This window comes from Ovis canadensis, chromosome 7, assembly GCF_042477335.2.
Source record: "Ovis canadensis isolate MfBH-ARS-UI-01 breed Bighorn chromosome 7, ARS-UI_OviCan_v2, whole genome shotgun sequence".
Classification (NCBI taxonomy): domain Eukaryota; kingdom Metazoa; phylum Chordata; class Mammalia; order Artiodactyla; family Bovidae; genus Ovis; species Ovis canadensis.
Genome location: NC_091251.1, coordinates 93,627,860 through 93,651,722, shown reverse-complemented (window position 1 = coordinate 93,651,722; position 23,863 = coordinate 93,627,860). Strand labels below are relative to the sequence as shown.

Here is a 23,863-nt window from a genome sequence, read left to right as displayed (position 1 = left end):
TTTCAAACTGATGAAATCATCCTGCATCAAGGAGGACTTAGTATGACTGTTGGGATGCTTTTATATATAGAAACATCACACATTATCCAACAGCCTCACCATCTGCAAACTGACGGGGAAGTGAAACGTCAGCCTCTACACAGTTAGGAGAAGCCAGAGTCCATATTCTTAATTCAGCTATGGCTTTTCTTACTTATTTTACATAAATCTTACTGATCCTGGTGACCCACTTCTCGTGTAGGTCTAAAGCAGAATGTTGGGAGTCGCTAAGATGCAGGCTCATTTACAAGCATGACCTACTGACAGCTTCAAAATGGACAGACTCAGACTAAACGCATAGGAGCCCAAGGATATTTAGCACAAACGATTTCTCTTCCTTAATAAACCCTGAGGGCATAACTGTATTATGGCATTAAATAATGAATATTCATAATGATGACTTTAAGTCATTGAGAACAGTTTAAGGGTGTTTAGATTACTTGGCTACAAAGCATTCTAACTAAAAAGTGAACCATCTGGCACTGCAGTGATGAGCTTCACTCAGGTAATCGGTGTGACCTCCATCGCCCCTTCCCCACACCTGTTCTGTCACTAGCGGAGGTGATACATGGTGTAGAGAGGTACCCTCACCACCGGGTGACTAACCTGCTGTATGACTTCATCTGGACAAGGGCCTGATCCTCAAGCTGGTCACTGTTGGATGCAGCACTCAGAGGCCGATGGTTTTCATCACTAGCAGCAAAGAATGAGGCTCTCTGGACTAGAAAGGAGAGGAGAAACCATTCAGCACTGTGGACCCACATCCTGGGCCCTCTCTATCAAAAGTCAAGAAATGACTGACACGCATAGTCAAACCTAATCACGGGGCAAGAATGCATTGGAAACTTTATTTTTCCCTTGTAGGAAATTTTTTTTTTTTTTTTTTACTGTTTTAGCTGGAAGAGGATAGTAACATTATTTCTCTTTTAAAAATAGTTGCTGTGACTTGATTTCTATTCTAGCTTTACCCTTGCTTATAACAGTTGCATTCTATTGTTTCCCTGGAAACAGGCCTTGCGCCAAACTTGCAGACCAATGCTTTCCACTCGGTGACAACAAAAATATATCAAAGAGCTAGTACTGAGCGTCTTGAAGTGTGTTTTCCAAAAAGACTCCTGGCCACCTTGGTGGGCTTCAGCTTAGGTTCACACCACCTCTGTTTCAAAAAACACTCACTTTAAGCCTGAGCCAAGAAACAAAATCAAGTTTTAAAAGAATCTCTCATTAAAAAACCAAAACTTCTTTGCAGCAACATGGATGGACCTAGAGATTGTTACGCTGGGCTTCCCAGGTAACCAAGTGCTAAGGAACTTGCCTGCCAACGCAGGAGATGCAAGAGACCTGGGTTTGATCCCTGGGTCAGGAAGATCCCTTGGAGGAGGGCATGGCAACCCACTCCAGTATTCTTGCCTGGAAAAGCTCCATGGACAGAGGTGCCTGGTGGGCTATACTGTCCATGGGGTCACAAAGAGTTGGACATGACTGAGAGACTAACAACAATGACAACTGTTACGTCCACACAGACAGCATTAGAGTTTTTTCTATTTCTATGTCTAATAAGGGCCTGCATTTAAAGGGCCACTGGCTTAACGCAAGCACTTGCCAGTGGGCTGATGTAGGCGGAAAGTATATACGCCATCACTCCCCTGAGAGATGAGTGAGAAGGGCAGAGGGGCCGGGACAAGCATCCTAAGAGATGCAACTGTGCACTGAGCAATGATGTCTTCACGATGTGATGAAAAATGCTCCCTGGACAGGTGTTATTTTAAGTGACAGCTGGGATGCCGCTGAGCTCTGCCCTTCCCAGATATGCGGAGGTGAGGCATCCGTGTTATGAATTCCCACTTAAAGAAAACCCTGGATTCCACCTGGTTAAAATCAACAGTGTGGGTCCTGAGTGTTTGAAAACTGCTAGCTCAACTGCTTTCTGGCTGTGCTGAAATGCGTGTGTTGTCAGCGAGTCCTGAGCACTGACACTACTCCCGACCTGCACGTGGCCCAGCTGGGACGGTCTGCAGACTCACCCTCGTAGGCCTTGGCGGCGTCCACCAGGTTGGACCAATCCAAGTCCGCAGCAGCGTCGGGCAGGGGCATCAGGCCAGGGTCGGGCATGGGCGGCCTGCGGGTCTCCTGGACATCGGTGAGGGAGCTATCCGAGGCCGAGAATTCTCCTGCAGGGATGGATGAGGGATAAGAGGCTTCAGGCCCACTGGAGACCCACTCAAAGTTTTACCCATTCTCTGTGACCACAGCAGATAAGTCATTTGTTACCTGGAATCAGTTTCTAGTCTAACAGACCATTAGCGGTCACTCTAAAGCTGGGCAGAACTAGGAACTGACTTCCTCCAATCTTAATTCCTTTTTCTGTAACCTCCCAGTGTCCCATTTTCTAATGGTGTGGGTCTGGGAAAAATTAGTTCTGCACTGAGGTAATGTGTCTGCTTTTTCAGGAGCTGCTTGTCTAACAGAGAGACCCAGGGCAGCTTCGGTGCCTCACTTCCTCTCAGAGTCAGGGATTCAGGCTGGGGTGAAGGGACCTACTTCATTAGAGAGCTGGATTTTGCAGCCAGACCACAGAGGCTTGGTGATGCATGTTTGAGGGGACTGTAAGGCTGATTTTTATCTGCCTTGGAACCTAGGATCTGACTCCCTCCATGTAGACTCTCTGCGTCCCTGGGACTGCTGGGGACAGATATCTCCCTGGCTCGTGTCTGCCTTGTGTCCCAGGGATGGTCCACTGGTTTCTGCAGTTGGATGTATCCAGGATAGTGTGAGGATCAAATAAGAGCAGGTGAGAGCGGGCACTGGGTTGCTCAGTGGCGTTAACGTCGGTTCACTGGTGTTGGCATCCTTTTCTTTCCCAAGGACACGCTAAGCAACTCTTGGCATCAGTCTTCGATTTACAGCAGTCCAACATCCCAAACCCCTTCTAAGGTGGCAATTTTTAAAAACACAAATGTTAACCTATAGTAACACCCAGTCTCTGCTTAGCCTGGGGATGGGCAGAATGAGTGCAATGAGCCCCTCTGTGCAGTGGAGGGCACACTGCCACCGTTCAGGTTCATACAGGTGGAGGAGACGGGCACAGGGCTCAGGAAATGCAGATGCTCTCATTGGGGCAGAAGCTGTGAGGTCAGAGCGGGTGCCTCCGTGGGAAGGGCCGCCTCACAACGTGACCGTGACACTATAACCCACTCAGACACGGGGCCAAAAGCGAGGCTCTCAGTTAAAATCTGTAAGCGACTCTGGAAGTAACTGTTTACAAGGAGTTAAAAAGTTTTGCCAATTATGATAGTCTATAAACCGGAGTATATTTAGTGCTTGCTTTCCCTTGCAAATTACATAAAGGACTGCTCTGCAGTGCAGCTGCTAGTTATTAATGTGCTTAAAATTACCAAAATTATGAGAAAATGGAAATCAACAAATACTGCCTGATATTAAAGGCTCAGTTCTATTTAAACTTGCTCCCACCAAGTGTAAGAAGCTGGAATAATTTTTTAACTAAAAAAAAAAATTGAAGTAAAGTTGATATACAATGTTGTGTTTCTGGTGTGCAGCAAAGTGGTTCTATATATATATATATATATATATATATATACACACACACACACACACATTTTTCAGCTTCTTTGGAATACAGTTTTGTTATGTCACACACAATCTTTCTGCTTTTTATCTCGGGGTCCTAAATTTCCATTTGGAAAAAAAAAGTTTCCTATTCCCCAAATGCATCTCAGTGGTGGTCACACCCATGAGGTCAAGGATGGCAGCCCACCAAGGACCGCTCAGATTAGGGCATGGGATCACTGAGGCTGCTGCCTAACTGTCGGGAAAGCAACAAGAGGTGATAGAAGGGGCTGTGGAGGGTGGGCTGCCCCTTCCCTTCCTCAGGGCCAGCCCTTCAACTCCAGGCGTCCTCCGCGGGACAGTAAGGACGGGTGGGAGGCAGGGTCCAGGCTGCTCTCTCAGCACGTGAGCTTCTAGAGGACAGGGCGGACCTACTGTGGCATGACAGATGCAGATAAAAGCTTCCCAGAGGGCTTTTTTCACTACAAGGTTAAAACAAAAAAAAGTGGGGAAGTGAAGGAAGTATTTGACGCAGGCAGGAAGCTGTACGAGGAATGGAGTGCAGGGAGAGGAGGGGAGAAAATAAGGTTACTATTTAGGTCCCCACGAGGAGGCGCTTCCTCGTGTCCAGATGGTAAAACGTGGTCAGTTCATGTGTTTACTTTGGTGCATTGAGGGCGGCCTTTTAGAGCAAAGAGAAACCAGGTTCACGCTATAGGTGGACCTCCTATAAAGAGGGAGGAGAGAGAGGCTGGTGTAACCCTTGAGGGATGTCGGCCCCGGAGAAGGGGACTGTGCGGGGAACAGGACCAAGATGAAGAGGAACAGTCATGGACGTGGGTTAGGGGTGCAGGGAGAAAGCAAACTGGGAAGGCAGGAGATTTAAAATACTGCTCCAGGGCAAACTGTTACATATAGAATGGATCAAAACAAGGTCCTACTGTACACCATGGGAACTACTTTCAATATTCTGTGATAAACCATAATGGAATTTAAGAATATATATATGACAGAATCACTTTGCTATGTAGCAGAAATTAACACAATGTTGTAAATCAAGTATACTCCAATAAAAACTTCTTAAAAAATGAAATTTTGTCATCTGCAATAACACAGATGAACACAGAGGGCACTGTGCCAATGAAGAAAGTCAGAGAAAGAAATACTGTATGATCCGTCTCACTTATGTGTGGTTATGTGTGGAATCTAAAAAAATGCGAGCTCATAGTTACAGAGAATAGGTTGGTGGTTGCCAGGAGGAGGGATGGGGGTAGTAGAAACTGCTGGAGGGACTCAAAAGTACAGCTTTCCAGTTATAAAATAAGGAATTCATGGGGATATAATCTACAGCATGATGACAACTACTAATACTGTATTGCATATTTAAAAGCTACTACAAAAGTAAATTTTAAAAGTTTTCATCAGAAAGAAAGAAAAAAAAACTTTTTAAATTGTTAAAACTTAAGTTTTTAAAACTTTTAAACACTTTTAGTTTAAAAACACTTTTAAACTATGTACGGTGGCAGACGTTAATCTTGCGATCATTTTGCAGTATACAAATATCAGATCATTGTGTGGGACACCTGAAACTAATTCAAGATGAGTCTTGTGGTCTGGTGAGGCTCAGGGTCTGTACCCTGTGGCTGGGATTTGAGGTGAGAGGCTGAATGGTGGGGTAGGGAGCCCAGATAATCTGAGCAAGCAAGCAGGTCTTCCTCTAATTACCATCCTTGAGCAAACTGAGTGGCAGGTGTTTTGGGGGACACGGGTCATCATCAGCAGGGCTGTTAGCTGCAGCTGAAGACAGGCTTACCGTGTAAGGACTTCATTCCCAAGGTGTATGAAGGCCTCCGCAAAGGAAGAGATGTGGGGAGAGAAGGGTACGTGCTACTGAAGAGGACGTCGTTGGGCAAGGCCTGGTCCAGAAGTGAAGCCCTCGAGGTGAAAAAGTGCTCTCTCTGGCCGCTGTAGATACTCTCGTCGGACAGCGTTCTGTGCAAGGCCCGCCTTGACATAGGGGTGGCGGGAAAGGGAGACTGAGGGGAGGAGAGCGCGTGGAACTGAAAAACAGTGTCAGGACAGCACAGATCAACCTTCTGGGTCACACACCCACGACCCGGGGTGTGGGATGGGTGGGTTAACAAGATCACTCAAAGACAGAACCCTTCAAATCCTGGAGCCCAGAAAGGAGGCCTCAGGGTCCCCCATCTCTACACCCTCAAGGGCAAAATCACAGTTCCTGGTCGACAGCCTCACCGCCCAGCACATCAGCTGCAGCCGAAGAGTGCTCAGTACAAGATTCAGATATGGGATGCAGTGGGTTCATCACTACTGTGTCATGCTTACAGCAAGACTTTAAGAACAGACAAATACCAGTTTTATTTGAATCCCATGTCAGTGACCAAATCATGTTACCGCTCGAAACCCAATTCCTCATCTATGAAATGGGGGCATGGAAGTGCTCAGGCTTATTCTGAGGATTCCAAGCAATGCTGGACTGATCACAACGGCATGCATCAGTGGTGTTCTGAAATTATGTCATGGTCCCCAAGGAAACAGCCACGACGCCGGAAGGTATCCTCAGAAGCTTGTCAAGTGATGCGTGTTTGCCAGGCAACAAGAGCCTCTGATCTTCACAATACAGTCACTCAGATAATAGGTGGCTCTTGAAAGCTCAAACGACTAATATTTTAAATGAGTTTGGGAGATTATTTTTTAAGATTGATTTCTATTGGTGAAATAAAAATAGGGACGTTATCTTTATAAAAGACAAGTATATATACAGTTATATAAAAATGACAAAAGCTCCGGATGGCTGTATCTCTTGTTAACGTCTTTTGCCTTTGTGACCAGATTCGATTTTTATTTCAGATTTTTGTGCAAACAGCAAGCTTCTGAGAAACCCATTCATGAAGGAAAAAACAGGCACGTTAACAGTGTTGAAATATCCAGCATCCTGCAAGCCAACAGAGTATGTGGTCTGTTAATGGAGTTATCCTTATTCAGCTCCTCTTAGTCGACTGTTCACCTTGGCAAGGAGAACAATGTGGGGAACAGGTGAGGATGTGAGTAGGAGGGCTGAGTCACTGCTGGCAGGAAGCCACCATGAAACTTTCCATGCCGCTTTGAAGGGACAGAGAGAACGATATGGCAACGGCTCCATCTAGGAGGCTGAGAACAGAGCTGATGCTCAGACTCATTCAATGGGCTCTGGGGTCTAACACACTTCCATCCACCAAGCCAAGGGCTGATCAAGTCAAAGCTGTCCACAATGCAGCAGGCATAGCTGCAACATCCATATGAAAAGGTTATTAATCAAATGCATTGTAAATGAGCTCCAAGTGTAGCCGATTGTGTTCACTTTTGAAAATTCATGGTGAGTTAAACCCAAAGTACATATGTGCTTACCTTGAAAACTAAGCTGCTGTGATAAATGCTATGTGGGTCTGTAAGAGGGCAGGGACTTGGTGCAGAAATGATTTCTTTTCTCATTTCACCCAGAAGAGTGGGCGTTAGAGAGGCTAAATGGCTTGCCAACTGTAAATTAAGAGAGGAAGCAGACCATCTCGCTCTACCTGCCCGAGGTTCCAGAATTGTCACATAAAGCTCCTGCCTACCAGCCCAGATCTCAGATCTATTAAAACCGCTTTCCATCTTTTTTGGCACCTTTGGGTTTGGCCAAGGGATTTCCTTTTCCAGTGAATATCCCCACCCTGATAAATTTACAGAGGAGAGAATTTTCATCAGTTCTAATTTCAGTCTCTTTGGGAAATATTAATATACTTCAAGGTAAACAGCTACTTGAAGAGATCCTTTGGACAGCATGATTTATTAAGTTATAACATCTTGCACTAAAGGGAGGAGAGGGAAGGAAGCAGTCTGCCTAGATGCTTTCTATTGAAAAATAGCAGGACTAGTCTGGTCCAAGCACGTTCAATGGCTCCCGCCCTCAGTCCCCTTTAATTCTAGCCTCAAAGGTGTGTGCACCTACCCAGTTCCCTAGGGCACCCCCTGCCTTCCCGGGAGGTCATACTGATATCGCTGAGTGGTGCTTCCCCGTGCTGCCAGGAAAGAACCACAGTGCAGGGGGTGGCAGACTCAGAAAGGATTATAGAGAGCATCTAAGAAGGGAGATTCCAACTCTGTCCCAAGAAGCCCTAAGGGTTCCTCCTGGCATCACTGCCTGGGGAAACGAGGTGTTCAGGAGGGACCCAGGAGCCCAAGACACCCCACCCTTGCTATTGGAGAAGTTCTGCCATCTCAGTTCTATGTACTGGGCTTCCGTGTGTAACTGTTAGTAGGAAACAAAAGGATTCTTAAACTTTAAAATCATTTGGGGACCACTGGTCAAGTCTGATCGAGCCAGGCCTAGAGAGGTGGCCTCTTGCATCAGGGTCCATCTCCTCCCTCTCCTCACTCTTTTCATGCGCCCCGGCTCTCAGTGAAATGGATCACTCTTGCACTTGCAATAAACAAGTACCATCCCTTCCTAAACACTAGGCGCCCGCGTGACACCTCTTCCTTTGGTCTGTATCTGAGAGTGCTGGCTGGAGAGCAGGGCTCTTGGTTTGCACTACTGTTCTGTTTACTCGCCGGAGTGCATTCAGCCCTCGGGGAGAATACGGTGATCCCAGCTCTGCCTGCCAATGAGGTTTCTCAGAACGTTACAGCTCTGCCATCTTCCTTGAGATACAAGTTTCACAGCAGCTGCCTGGAGGTTCGCAGCCACCTACCTCCCAGCTCCAGCCTGCCCAGCAGAGCCTGGCCACGTCCTGCAGCAGCCGTCTCCCTCTGCTGGCAGACGAGCCTGGGAACAATCTGTCATTTGACCTTCATGGTGGCTCACAGGTAGCCCTCGCCAATGTGGTGTGAGTGGGTTCCAAGGATCACCGCCCAGAGTAAGCTACTCCTTGTACCCTGAAGCCTGATGCAGTGGCTTGGAGCCCTGAGCCAGGCGTGGCCGGGGAGACCTCTCAAGGGCGCGATGGCCTCAAGAGGCACATCGCTCGGATGAGTCTCAGGAGCTACTTAGCTGAACTCATCTGAAGCCAAATGAAAGAAGATGACACGAGAGAGAAAACAGCACTTTTCCAGCTCCTGCTCCCAGCCTTTTCCCCATAATAGTTCAAGCAGCAGAAGTGCTTTCTTTGCAGAGGGTCTCATGGTAATATAGTCACCACATACAGCATATGCATTCCTGTTTCAAATAGGAATGTTAAAGTAATTCACTTTGGAAATAAAAGCCAAGACCTGGAATAAGGGCAAGACAGACATTTGCTTTCAATTATTTTCACTGCAGGAGTAAATCAAAAGAAAGAAAGCTCTGAGCTTACTCCTTTCCAAAAATGTTAAAACTAAGGATTGGAGGAAAGATTCCTTTCAGGGCAGATTTTATTTTCCTTTAACCTCAGGAAAAATCTGAAATAATTTGGAAACTGGTAGTTAAAAATTTTAATACACCTCTTTGGTTTTTGATGGATAAAGAAAGAAGTTTCAAGCACTATCTTTTGCGGGGTTGCTAAGGAAACCATTTGTGCCCCGGGTGATGAGTCAGAACTGTTAAGTGCTGGCTTATAAAACAGAAATGATAGAAATCCAGAATGTTAAGTCTTTAAAATGATTTATGATGTTAATGCTTATGTTAATAACTCAGTGATTTCTCTGCAAAACTCCAGAATGGTCTTTGGAGTACACTTCATCTCTGGAGATGTTGACCTGTCAGTTTCAGATGTACACCTGACCTATCTGGAGGAACGCACACACACGTGTGGCACAAGCACACAAAGAGGAACGTGTGTGTGCACAGAAACTAGGATAGTGACAGGGAAGCCTGGATGAGACCAGGCCACACGGCTCATCACGCTGGGCACGTCTCTCGCCCTCTGAGGACGGTAAGTGGTTAAGGAAATATGTCAGCTTCCACTCTGCATCAATTCTCAAAGGCCCTCTTAAACTAAGCTTTTTAGTCACTTCAAACAGACGACAAATCATTTAACTGAGAACACAGAGAACAGAAAACATCAAAGTGTGCACCCATGACCCTCTGGAGCGGTGGACTCTCTTCTCGTGGGGCCACCCAGTACACTCCAGACAGGAACACCTTATACGAAGTGTGAAAAATAATATGTTTGGGCCCAGCTCAGCCAGCACCAGCTGCTGGCTCATTTGGGAGTGAGATGGTACACTTTAGACACAAGAAAGCAGAGCCTGAGGTGGGCTTGAAGGGTCCACCCAAGGTGAGGTGGGCAGAAAAAAAATCTATCCATGTGGTCATGCAAATGTTTGGCCACTGACATACCCACAAACTCTGAGCAAGTGTTCAGGACTTGATGGGGAGGGAGGCTGGGTTCTAGAAGGCATTTCTAGTCTGGAATTCTGAGAGCGGAGAGAAGGCTTTCTGAAGAGAGTCTGGAAAGTTCTGCAGGTAAACGTGCCGACTCAGTCTGCTGGACTCAACAGCGAGCAGCGTACGGCTGGTAGGTTTGCTGGCCAGGGGCAGGGGGCAGACGTGAGGCCAGAGGGCAGGTGCTGTGGGCGTGCGCAGGGCAGGAGACACCCTGGGGGCTACTGTAGGAGGAGGACCCTTTGGACAGAAGGCACTACAGCCCTTTCAGAAAACTTTCCATCCGACAATGGAGCCATGGGTGTGTCTGCAGAGTTCCGAGAAGCAATGTCGTCTGAGTGATAATGTCAGGAAAGTATAGCTTGTGCATCGTAAGCAGGATACAGTGGAAGAAAAGGAGCCTTGGGGGTGGGGACAGGTTACTATAAACCCAGACTCAACAGATGTGGCTGCAGGGACAGGACATTTGGAAAAGACATGAACTAAATATTGAGACAGTTGGGTAATGGTGGGAAGGGGGGGTCCGATGAGGAGGAGCTGGGAACCACCACTTCCTGGAGAATGTAACTGCCCTGTCCAGCCTCTCCCTGACTGCCGTACACCCTAAGACCTGCCCTGTACCTTAAAATTCTTCTGGGAGTCAGGGGTTGGACTTTCCAGGTCAATGAGCTTCTTGAGATCCTCCTCAATGGTGGACTTGGAGGCCGGTTTTGGGGATGCCCGGAGGTCCCTGGTGGAGGCACGCAGCCTGGGGTGGGCTATTTCATTGCCGTCACTCTGATGACGCCTTGAAAGAAGGGGAAGAGAGGGGAGAAATTAATTTGATGAGGTGGACTCAAGGGTGTGATGGGGTCTGAAAGAGGTAAGTCAATGGAGAGCTATTAGAAGAGAGAAAAGGAGAATTACTTCTGTTCAATTATATTAAGAATCTATTTGGATAAGTGCTTGTAAAGAGAAACAAGACCAGTTTGAAATACAAAATAAAAAGCCTGATGAATAAATCACTCTTTCACAGGAAACTATAAACTCCACTAAGCCAAAATTAGCAACAGACTTACTAATAAAAAAGACCACAGGGTATGAATCCCAAATGCAATCTCTATAGAAATAAAACCAATGTCATTGACTGAATGCCCTATTTTTTGCTGTACTATTTTGTCAAAAGTTCTTTATGTTCAGAGGTGGTCACTTACTTCCTAATAGTCCCTCCTGGGCCAGTTAGGAATTACACGGGAAGGCTGTGATTAACAGCATCAAAGGGACAAGTGTGGTCTTAACACCCAAGGGGCAATTATTCTGGACTTTGTTCTTCAGACAGACTTTCCTAGGAGACTTTGAGATTCTCAAATCTGAAGGTTCTGCAATACATCTTATTTAAGGAATGTGGCAGAGAAACAATTTAAGACACGTTTCACGTGGGAAGAAAAATAACTTCCCTACCAAACCACCCTCTCCCCAGCCTTGAGCCCAGCCTCCTCTCTTGCAGGAAATTGCCCCAGGCTTTTCTGTTCACTGTCATATAAAAAGCAAAACACCAGCAAGAGCAGCAGCAGAGTCCTTACTTTCTGGTGTCCATAAATCCCACGGAGTTTATGGTTCCTTCGGGTTTCTTCCATCCAATCAGGTACTTGCTGGTAGCGCCCTGGCGGGGGTAGAAAGTCCGAGGACCGGAGGAGGAGGACGAAGAGGATGAGAAGGAAGGAGCGAGCTGCGAGGGGGCGGCCGGGTGAAGTTCTTCCTTCGGCGAACTTCTGGCGCTGGTGAAGACCACCGGGCTGGCGGAGTGTCGCGAGCTCATGGTACTGGGGAGAGGCAGGGCAGAGACAAAACGGCGCGGGTGTGTGTGGGCTTCCTGGGGTCGGCCTGTCAGCCATAAAAGCGTTGGCCAGGACAGGGGTTACGGCTGGTTACGGAACAATGAGTATTTCATAAAATATTAATGGGGCTGGCTGGCCTGCCTTCGCCTTTTTGCTTCATTTTAAATGTCCACTGTCAAAGTAAAACATGGTGATGGGGGCTTCTTCTGCACTTTCAGTTGAAAGGTAAAAATAGTTAAGACTGTCAGGGACACTTTGAAGCACACCAGCACCGCTGAAGTGTGGTACAGAGAAGTGTGTCTGTGTGGGCGGCCGGAGATAGATAGAAGGCCTGGCAGTATCAAGAGCTCCCTGTCCTCCCTTCCTCAGAACTCAGGGGCACAGTGACATTCCCCAAGCCCGAGCTCAAGAGTGGAGAGAAGACTGAGCCAGACACAGAGCTCCCCACATGCTCACACCCAAGGCCAAAGGGGCATCTTGAGGCCTCCTTCCCTCCCCGGAACCTGGTAGTAACACTCTCTAAAAAGCTGTTTATCAGATCAGACCATACCCCCACCTTACATCACACACACAAGTTAACTCACAATGGATTAAAGACTAGAATGCAGGACCTGAAACAGTAAAACTCCTAGAAGAAAACATGGGCAGTAAGCTTCCTGACAGTCAGGTTTTGAATCTGACACAAAAAGCAAAGGCAACGAAAGCCAAACTAAGCAAGAGGGACTACATCAAACCAAAAGGCTTCTGGGCAGCAAAGGAAATCACCCACAGAGTGAAAAGGCAACCTACTGAACAGGAGAAAATATCTGCAAACCATGTATCTGATAAGGGGTTAATATCCAAAAAAATATAAAGAACTTATACAACTCAAGAACAAAAAAAGCAAACAATCTGAACTTTAAAAAATGGGAAGAAAATCTGAATAGACAGTTTTCCAAAGAAGACATACAGATGGCCGACAGGCATAGGAAAAGACGCTCACTAGTGTCACTAGCCGCCAAGGAAATGCAAGCCTAAACTGCAATGAGAACTCACCCGTTAGAATGGCTATCATCAGCAGCTAAGAAATAAGTGTGAGCGAAGATCTGGAGAAAAGGGAGCCCTTGTGCCTTGCATTGCTGTTGGCAGCAACGTAAACTGGTGCAGACACTGGGGAAACCAGTATGGAGGTTCCTCTAAAAATTAGAAAACCAAACTCCTAGAAACAGAGTAGGTGTCAAAGGTAGAGGCTGGAGAGTGGTGGGTGAAATGGTTAAAAAGTTCAAAAGGTACAAACTTCTAGTTATAAGATAAATAAATCCTAGGGATGTAATCTTAGGCATGATGACTAAAAATGAAAAACTGCTCATCATCGGTGTATTTAAAACTTTGGTTAGAAGTTACAAAATTCAAGTTCTGAAGGACTCAAGGAGAAGACTGCTTATTGTCCTAAAACTCAGGCAGGATTTTCAAAACTGGAGATGAAAAGTTTAAGGTGATGTCAGACCTGCTGCTGCTGCTAAATCGCTTCAGTCGTGTCTGACTCTGTGCGACCCCATAGATGGCAGGCCACCAGGCTCCCCCGTCCCTGGGATTCTCCAGGCAAGAATACCGGAGTGGGTTGCCATTTCCTTCTCCAGTGCATGACAGTGAAAAGTGAAAGTGAAGTCGCTCAGTTGTGTCCAACTCTTCGTGACCCCATGGACTGTGGCCTACCAGGCTCCTCCGTCCATGGGATTCTCCAGACAAGAGTACTGGAGTGGGTTGCCATTTCCTTCTCCAAATGTCAGACCTGGAGGGCCTCTGGTTGCAGGATTTCCATAGCTCCTTCCTAGTGGTCTCATGGGACCTACGTTCATCTCTATTGAGCCCAGCTGAGTTGTCTGGCTTAGGCTGAGATCTAAGACAAGCCACTCCAGTGGAGCTGGTTACTGAAGGTTTAGTTAACAGGATGTGGTGTCAAAGCATTCCTCAACCGCACTCACACTGGTCAAAACCTAATGGTCCTGCTCTGAATAAAGCACGGACTTTAGTTAATAAGAATGCATGGGCACTGACTCCTTAGCTGTGACAAATGTATGACAGGGATGTAAGATAATGAGAACGGGGGAAAATGGGCAAAGGGTACATGGGAATTCTTTGGACTCTCTTTGCAACTTGACTGCAAATTAAAAATGACTCTAAAATAAAAAACCTTCACTATAAAAACTAAGCAAAAAGCACGACAAGATACAACAAAAAGTAAAACCCTAATGGTCCAGAGATTTTATATATATATAAAGTGTGTGCATATACACACACACATATACACATATATTTATTTTCATATATGTATGTGTGTGATATACACACACATACATGTATGAAAATGATTCCTGAACTTCACCTCAAAACTTGCATAAAAATCCATTCCAATTGGACTTATGTTTAAATGTATATCCAAAGAGTCTAGACTGTATCATGGAAGAATATCTTATGACAGAGTCAGAGGTTTCTTTAACAGGATCATAAATGAAATGATTGAAACTCATTAAAATTAAGAACCTCTATTCATCCAAAGACACAGAGCAGGAGAATATACATAAAACACATATCCAACAGTCAGCTCTTATCCATACATAATTAACTCCTAAAAATTAACGAGAGACAAACCAACAGAAAAGTGGGAAAAGATCTGAAAAGGAATTTCACAAAAGAAGCTATCTAAAAGCCATTAAATATGGGCGCTCAACATCATCAGTTATCAGGAAAATGCAAATTAACTCCACAAAGGGGGACCACCTACTAGAGTGGCTAAAATTGAAAAGACAGTATCAAATGCTAGAAAGGATGTGAAGCAACCAGCACACTCTCATACTGCAGGAGGTACTTGTTACAACCACTTTGGCAAACCAGTTCACAGCCTCTGCTGAAGCTGAATATATGTAAATCCTACTCTAGCCATTCCACTCATAGGTATATACTGAAAAGAAGTACATATGTACATGTATCAGAGGACATGTACAAGAACCTGTAATATCCTCAAAACAGACATACTCCAAACACTCAATAATAGAATAAACAAACTGGTGTGTTCTCACAACGGATATATAATACAGCAATGAAAATAAACGAACACTTTGCAACTCAGACAGATCTCACCAACATAATGTTGACTTAAAGACACCAGATTTCACCAGTGAGATGATTTCACTGACATGAAGCCCCTAGATAGGCATAGTGAGTGTGTGACTTTAGGATTCAGGATGGTGTTCAGCTGGGGAGGAAGGGGAGGTGACGGGGAGGGGGACATGTGGGAGGAAGGGTGTCTGGATGCTGGTCAAGCGCCAACTAGTTCTTGGTCTGGGTAGTGATGACGTGGGTAAGTGCACTTTGGGAAAACCCACTCTGATGTGCACTGATGGTCTGTGCCTTTTTCTGTATGTCTGTTACACTTTAATGAAAACACGTCCACAAAAACAAAGCAAAAATAGGTGACCTGAAAAGAGAAGGCTGAATCAGGCCCTGAGGCTCTGCAACAGACTGGAGAGGGCAGGACAAACCTGGGGGGCGGGGGGAGGAACGGGATACAGGGCAAAGGTGATCTCAAGGGTTTTCCACACTAACTGGGCCTTAAAACATCAGATTAAATACAACCATTTCCTTTATTTCTGCAACTAAAAAGGAGGAACCAGGTCCAAACGTTACAAAAAAATATCATCTTAAAAATGAGTACTGAAGGGGACTTCCTCGGTAGGCCTTCTAGTGCAGGGGGCGTGGGTTCGATTCCTGGTCAGGAAGCTAAGGTCCTAAGTGCCTCTTGGCCAAAAAAATCAAACACAAAACAGAAGCAAAACTGTAACTAATTCAATAGAGACTTAAAAATAGCCTAGCCATACTCTAATAATCCTTCTAACAACTTTCCCCCCAAAGATTTTTCTATTTATTTAGGGAGAAGGGGAAAGAGAAAACCCTTTATAACCTCCAAGGGCAGCATAACTTTAAAAGCAATGCAATTTCATTTAGTTTTTACCTCCTGATAACAGATACTCCATTTGTCTGCTTTAAGAATTAAAGAAATGCAGAACTCTTCCACAAGTGCAACATATTAAGCCAGTGAGAACAGAAGAATAAGCGTAGGACTCTGTTATGCAAAAGAGAAAAAAGCGGAAAGATGAAACCAGGGGACGGTGAAAGACACATAAAGATAGAGGCAGGCAAACCCATCGATAATAACACCAGAAATTTAGGTTAACTGCAAATGCATCATCCACACGGGAGCAGCAACCAGAGAAGATTCTGAAATAGTAAGAGAACGTAGCCTTTGGGGTGCTGTAAAATCAAGTGACAGGTGTGCCACTATTTGTTAGTTACATGGCAACAAGATCTAACCTTTGGTTAGCAGATTTCTTTCATCTGACTATGACGGTGAACGCCAAAGTCACTCAGTCGTGTCTGACTCTTTGCGACCCCATGGACTATACAGTCCATGGAATTCTCCAGGCCAGAATACTGACGTGGGTAGCCTTTCCCTTCTCCAGGGGATCTTCCCAATCTAGGGATCGAACCCAGGTCTCCCACATTGCAGGCAGATTCTTTACCAGCTGAGCCACAAGGGAAGCCTGACTTCATATACATCTGACTATCAGTTCAGTTCAGTTCAGTCGCTCAGTCGTGTCCAACTCTTTGGGACCCCATGAATCGCAGCACGCCAGGCCTCCCTGTCCATCACCAACTCCTGGAGTTCACCCAGACCCACATCCATCAAGTCAGTGATGCCATTCAGCCATCTCATCCTCTGTCGTCCCCTTCTCCTCCTGCCCCCAATCCCTCCCAGCATCAAGGTCTTTTCCAATGAGTCAGCTCTTCTCATGAGGTGGCCAAAGTACTGGAGTTTCAGCTTTAGCATCAGTCCTTCCAAAGAAATCCCAGGGTTGATCTCCTTCAGAATGGACTGGTTGGATCTCCTTGTAGTCCAAGGGACCCTCAAGAGTCTTCTCCAGCACCACAGTTCAAAAGCATCAATTCTTTGGCGCTCAGCCTTCTTCACAGTCCAACTCTCACATCCATACATGACCACTGGAAAAACCATAGCCTTAACTAGACGGACCTTAGTTGGCAAAGTAATATGTCTGCTTTTGAGTATACTATCTAGGTTGCTCATAACTTTTCTTCCAAGGAGTAAGCGTCTTTTAATTTCATGGCTGCAATCACTATCTGCAGTGATTTTGGAGCCCCAAAAAATAAAGTCTGACACTGTTTCCACTGTTTCCCCATCTATTTCCCATGAAGTGATGGGACTGGATGCCATGATTTTCATTTTCTGAATGTTGAGCTTTAAGCCAACTTTTTCACTCTCCTCTTTCACTTTCATCAAGAGGCTTTTTAGTTCCTCTTCACTTTCTGCCATAAGGGTGGTGTCAGCTACATATCTGAGGTTATTGATATTTCTCCCAGCAGTCTTGACTCCAGCTTGTGCTTCCTCTTGCCCAGCGTTTCTCATGATGTACTCTGCATATGAATTAAATAAGCAGGGTGACAATAGACAGCCTTGACGTACTCCTTTTCCTATTTGGAACCGGTCTGTTGTTCCATGTCCAGTTCTAACTGTTGCTTCCTGGCCTGCATACAGATTTCTCAAGAGGCAGGTTAGGTGGTCTGGTATTCCCATCTCTTTCAGAATTTTCCAGAGTTTATTGTGATCCACACAGTCAAAGGCTTTGGCATAGTCAATTAAGCAGAAATACCCACCTCATATACACTCCTAACCCAGATGTGGAGATGTCTCAAGCCTTAACCCTGGTTAGTGTCTGAAGCATATTCCAAAAAAAGTACAAAACCATGAAATCAGGATCTAGTGCAGTCACCTTTGGATAATCACACACTTGCTTCACCTGCTTTGATCAGTATCCACCAGTGAGTGACATGTGTTTGAATGACTTGAGCCATTCTTTCTCATCACCATGTTAAGATACAGACTGGAGGGCCTCACCCCAGAGATTCTGACTTGGGAGCTTGGGGTGGGGTGGGGGACACAAGAATTTGTACTTCTAACTTGTTCCCAGGATGAGGTGGTGGCCCTGATCTCATACCCTGAAAACCATTATACCACAAGCACATTTGACTGCCCTTATTTTACGTTTCTCAGCAACAAGTATGTTGATCTGATAACATCGGTATTCAAAGCCCTGGGGCTTTCAAAGACTAAATGTATGGTAGAAATAGAAATAATGAGCCACGGGAAAAGAATGTAAATTGCACAGTCTGTTAATTTATACAACTTTCCCCCACGTTTCATGACACAGCCATGCTGTTTTTAGCCATAATGAATGTACTGCATAAATGGGAGTGTTATAGAAAAGGCTAAGGAACTTCAAAGGCAAGAGTAATGTGTATAGCACATACAGTTTTTGGAGCTCTGTCCTGCACTATATAAATTAAATTACTACCATAATCTCTCTGAGAAGCATTTAATAAGTTGCTGTACTAGATGATAAACTCTTTGCAGGCAGGGATATCTTTGTAAATATATTTAACAGTGCCAGAATGCAACAGACTCCCAGTAAAATACTAATTGCACAGAGGGATTCTCTTTCGTATCTACAGAGCACACTATATAGTTAATTTCTCTATCTTGTTTATAGTCTGCCTGGCTGCAAAGATGGCAGAATAGTGTCTCAAAAAAAGGTGTCTTAGTGAAGTCTAGATGCCAGTGTCTTTTACAGAATAGAGGTGGGGGTGTGAGGAAGTAAAGTAAAAAGATCATTAATCTTACAAATCTCTTGGAATGGCCAGCACTGGGGAGAGAATGTGTTCATTCTTCTTATAACCATTCACAAGTGGACAGGGTCAGGACAGTCTGCCCCTGTTTAAATGTAAATTCCACGAGGGCTGAAATTTTTGTTTGATTTGTTCACTATTCTATCTGTTGGGAATAGTCCCTGACCATTATACGTAGTCAATATTTGTTTAAGGAAACCGTTGAATAAACCACAAATTAGCCACCTATTTTAAATACATGGGATATTTTTGCATAAAGATAGTGTATTTTACTTAGTATTTAAAACTAGATGTTGCTTTTTTCTCTACAGAGTATGTATCTGTTTATAAGTGTATTATTAAAAGGATAATGGCTTAATTATCCATAAACCCTGATTATTGGTTTTATTTGTGACCACAGGCCCTGATTATTGGTTTTATTTGTGAACAGGACAACTGACACTAGCTCCCAGGTGTGAAATGCCAGCACACTTTTGTTCACTAATGGTTATAATCAAGGACTGCCCTACATAACAACTGATTAGACTTGGGAACAACGGTAAAAGCAGAAACAACTGATGCATTGGTGGTTCTTCCTTAACTATGTACAACTCACAGCATGAAGGTAAGCACTTTAGTTCATTTGTCCTCTAATTCGTCATCACAGGAGGATCGCTTGGAAGCCTTAAAAATACACATTCTTAGGCCTTAATTCACAGCAAACTGTGGAAAATTCTTCAAGAGATGGGAATACCAGACCACCTGACCTGCCTCCTGAGAAATCTGTATGCAGGTTAAGAAGCAACAGTTAGAACTGGACATGGAACAACAGACTGGTTCCAAATCGGGAAAGGAGTAAATCAAGGCTGTATATTGTCGCTTTGCTTATTTAACTTATATGCAAGGTACCTCATGAGAAATGCTGGACCGGATGAAGCACAAGCTGGAATCAAGATGGCTGGGAGAAACATCAATTACCTCAGATATGTAGATGACACCACCATTATGGCAGAAAGGGAAGAGGAACTAAAAAGCCTCTTGATGAAAGTAAAAGAGGAGAGTGAAAAAGCTGGCTTAAAACTCGACATTCAGAAAACGAAGATCATGGCATCTGGACCCATCGCTTCATGGCAAATAGATGGGGAAACAATGGAAACAGTGACAGACTTTATTTTCTTAGGTTCCAAAATGACTGTAGATGGTGACTGCAGCCATGAAATTAAAAGACCCTTGCTCCTTGGAAGTAAAGTTATGACCAACCTAGACAGCATATTAAAAAGCAGAGACATTACTTTGCCAACAGAGGTCCATCGAGCCAAAACGTTGGTTCTTCTAGTAGTCATGTATGGATGTGAAAGTTGGACTATAAAGAAAGCTGAGCGCAAAAGAATTGATGCTTTTGAACTGTGGCATTGGAGAAGACTCTTGAGAGTCCCCTGGACAGCAAGGAGAGCCAACCAATCCATCGTAGAGGAAAGCAGTCCTGAATATTCATCAGAGGGACTGATGTTGAAGCTGAAACTCCAATTCTTTGGTTACCTGATGTGAAGAACTGACTCATTGGAAAAGACCCTGATGCTGGGAAAGATTCAAGGCGGTAGGAGAAGGGGATGACAGAAGATGAGATGGTTGGATGGTATCATTGACTCGATGGACATGAGTCTGAGTAAGCTCTGGGAGTTGGTGATAGACAGGGAAGCCTGGCCTGCTGCAGTCCATGGGGTCGCAGAGTCGGACACAACAGAGTGACTGAACTGAACTGAGGCCCTAATTCCAAAAGTTTTAATTTAACAGAATTGGGGTGATGCCTGAGTTGTGTGTTGGCAAAAATCTCCCCCAAGTGTGCACCCCCACTGAGAACTGCTCGAATCCAGCTGAATTATCATATTATTATGACTTCATCAAAATCCAGCTTCACACAGTCAAGAACAAGAGGGAAAAGGCACCCAAATAGTGTTTCTGCAGCTGTGAACTTTGGCCCTCTGCAAGTGTGGATATTAATAATGATTCCTTGGTTCATGTCCCATCTCACTGAACCCCAAAAATGTGTATTCTAACAACCCCCAAAGGATACCCATGTTCCAAAGAGCTAAAGAACAATTCCATTAGCCCACAGCTCTCTTCCCACCCCCAGTTGGTTGTCTCCCCCCTCATCTGTGGCCCCCTCTCCAGGCCCAGCTGTGTGTGTGTGTGCGTGTGCGTCGGGGGGGTGGGGGTGGGGGTGGTGGAACTCCTTGAAGTTGACCAAGCCTCCTGGCCTTGAACCACTCAGAGGGACCTGCCTCCACACACTTCCCCAAGCTTCATACTTTCAAAGGGGAACTGTGTGGCCGAGCTGTTTCACTTTCCTGGAGATTTCGAATTAATTCAATATGCTGCAATCTAGTTGTACCCATGGCAAATTAGATCTCTCCCCAGGAACTGTGTAAGAGGGTAATGAGCCAATAATATGGAATAAAAAGAGAAGATACATTAAAAGTGATAAGTGCAGTATCCACTATTTTTCTGTCTGTAGAAAAACGTGAGTCTAGCTGTGTGTATGGCTAAACTGGAAGAAGTGAAAATGAAAGTCACTCAGTCATGTCCCACTCTTTGCAATCCTATGGACTATAGAGCTCAAGGAATTCTCCAGGTCAGAATATTGGAGTGAGTAGCCTTTCCCTTTTCCAGGGGATCTTCCCAATCCAGGGGCTGAACCCAGGTCTCCTGCACTGCAGGCAGATTCTTTACCAGCTGAGCCACAAGGGAAGCTCAAGAATACCGGAGTGGGTGACCTATCCATTCTCCAGTGGATCTTCCTGACCCAGAAATCAAACTGGGGTCTCCTGCACTGCAGGCGGATTCTTTACCAACTGAGCTATCACAGAAGCCCAAGAATTTAGTCAGGGTGCTCTTGGATTACACATGAAGAGACACTAGCTTTCTTTCTTACATGAAGTATAGGGCATTTTCCCTTTCTTAAAAATGGATCAATATTTGATTTATTTGGTCATTCTAGGACATGAATTAAAAAATTTTTTTTCAATTGATATAGTTGATTTAAAATGTTGTGTTAGTTCAAGTGTCCATCAAAGCGATTCATATATATATGTATCTTTTTTAGGTTCTTTTACACTATAGGGTATTACAAGATTTTGACTACAGTTTCCTGTGCTATATAGAATGTCCTTGTTTATCTAGCTTATATATAGTAGTGAATTAATCCCAAACTCCTACCTTATCCCTCCCCATCCTTTCCCCTTTGGTAACTATAATATTATTTTCTTGTTTGTGAGTCTCTTTCTGTTTTATAAGCAAGTTCACTAATAGCATTCTTAAAGATACACATATAAGTGATATCATATAATATTTGTCTTTCTCTGTCAGACTGACTTCACTTAGTATGATCATAGGTCCATCCATGTTGCTGCAAACGGCATCGTTTCATTTTCTTTTTATGGCTGAGTAATATCCAATTGTGTAATATACCACATCTTTTTCATGCATGCCTTTGTCAGTGGACTTTTAGGTTGCTTCACGTCTTGGCTGGTGTAAACAGTGCTACTATGAACTAGGGGTGCACAGCACATGCATTTTGAAATGGAAGAGAGGACAGACACACACGCAAGATTCGCCTCATTAAGAGAGAAGAGGCAACCGGGTGTCGCAGAATCTGAGATAGTCTGAATCTGTACAAACTTCTCATCTTGACCTGCTGCCCAAAGGAAACCACGAACAAATGTGCTGCAACCTGGCTATTCACATTCCCAGCTGCGGTCAAGCTTGACAGGAGACAATGCTAGATGACTCGTTTCCAAAAAGGGCACTAGTTACAGTGGGCGCCACTCTGCAGAGAAGCTACATCTGCTTGTTGATCTTGGGAAGGGATGACCCCCACAGGACAGGGTACCCTGCAGATTAGGAGTCAACACCCCAACTCATGAAGCTATGAGGGCCTGGGAAACCGTTCTGCAATTTCTGGGTCATGAACAAAGCCACCACCTCCTACAGAAAACATCTGCCCGCCACTCTGTACCACTGAGAGCTGCTGAAGAAAACACTTGCAGTCCCCTACTCCCCAGGCATGACAGAGAGGGGTGGATTTTATAGAGCCTGGGAAGGTATTTTCAGGAGGGGGAGAACAGCAATTAGTCACTTGTCAAGCGGCTATGGCAAGATCTGCCCAAAGGCTGGAAGCTGGCCTGATACCAAGGGGAGGGAAGCTGATCAGGTTTCTTGTGATTACTTGTACAGATAACAAACAATCTTTTGGGTGACAGACAATGTGGAGGATAACGATTAGGGAGGACTCCCCTCACTGTGTGGAGCACTAGCCGATTCTGTCTGATACTGGCCCTACACTTTAGGAGGGCTCCGAAGACACTAATTATAAAGGACTGAGGGGAAAAGAAGTGCAGCAGGAATGATGAAGTTGGCAAACAGGATATCCAAGTGACTGCTGTAAAGAAAATTGTTCACCTATAGGAGGGAGATAGTGAATAAGGGCAAGAACACATGGACACATTAGTGAAAGTGAAGTTGCTCAGTCGTGTCCGACTCTTTGCAACCCGTGGACTGTAGCCCACCAAGCTCCTCCGTCCATGGGATTCTCCAGGCAAGAATAATGGAATGGGTTGCCATTCGGGAAATGACTGGTTAGGTCTACCCAGCAGATGAGACCTCAGGGGTCATGGTGGACCCCAAGCTGAATAAGTCTACAATGTTGAACTAGTTAATAGGGAGCTGCTGCTGCTGCTGCTAAGTCACTTCAGTTGTGTCCAACTCTGTGTGACCCCATAGACGGAAGCCCACCAGGCTCCCCCGTCCCTGAGATTCTCCAGGCAAGAACACTGGAGTGGGTTGCCATTTCCTTCTCCAATGCACGAAAGTGAAAAGTGAAAGTGAAGATGCTCAGTCATGTCCGACTCTTAGTGACCCCATGGACTGCAGCCCACCAGGCTCCTCCGTCCATGGGATTTTCCAGGCAAGAGTACTGGAGTGGGGTGCCACTGCCTTCTCCAAATAGGGAGCGAACAAGATGTAGCTATGAATATTATTATTTTATCAGGCACAGCTGAGAAGAGTGTCATGTCCAGAATTGGCATCTAAAAAGGATAAAGAAAAAGCAGGAAACTCGAGGAGCAAAGTTTCTTGGGAGATACATGTTTACTGAAGGAAAAGTAGCAAGATAAGTACACTCAATGATAGAAAGCTTTTTAAGACAGAAACGACAGAAAACCTTTCATCTTAAAAGTACATCTACAGTTTGCAATACCTTTGATAACCTTTTTTTTTCAAACCCTCAACAAACACAGAAACAACCATTTAGTAAGGGGACTAGGTATTAATCAGTTACAGATAGGTGGCAGTGGTGGTAAAGAGTCTGCCTGCCAGTTCAGGA

At 45.0% G+C, this 23,863-nt stretch overlaps 1 protein-coding gene across 1 annotated transcript in view; it reads right to left on the bottom strand.

Moving 5' to 3' along the window:
• Positions 1 to 23,863, bottom strand: part of SIPA1L1 (signal induced proliferation associated 1 like 1) — a 165,966-nt gene that overhangs the window by 3,979 nt on the left and 138,124 nt on the right. The window contains exons 15-19 of the mRNA XM_069596926.1: positions 11,512 to 11,751; positions 10,571 to 10,736; positions 5,420 to 5,666; positions 2,064 to 2,210; positions 646 to 760 (exon numbers count right to left, since the gene is read on the bottom strand). Coding sequence (XP_069453027.1) covers positions 646 to 760; positions 2,064 to 2,210; positions 5,420 to 5,666; positions 10,571 to 10,736; positions 11,512 to 11,751 — 915 coding nt within the window. The remainder of the gene's footprint in view (positions 1 to 645; positions 761 to 2,063; positions 2,211 to 5,419; positions 5,667 to 10,570; positions 10,737 to 11,511; positions 11,752 to 23,863) is intronic.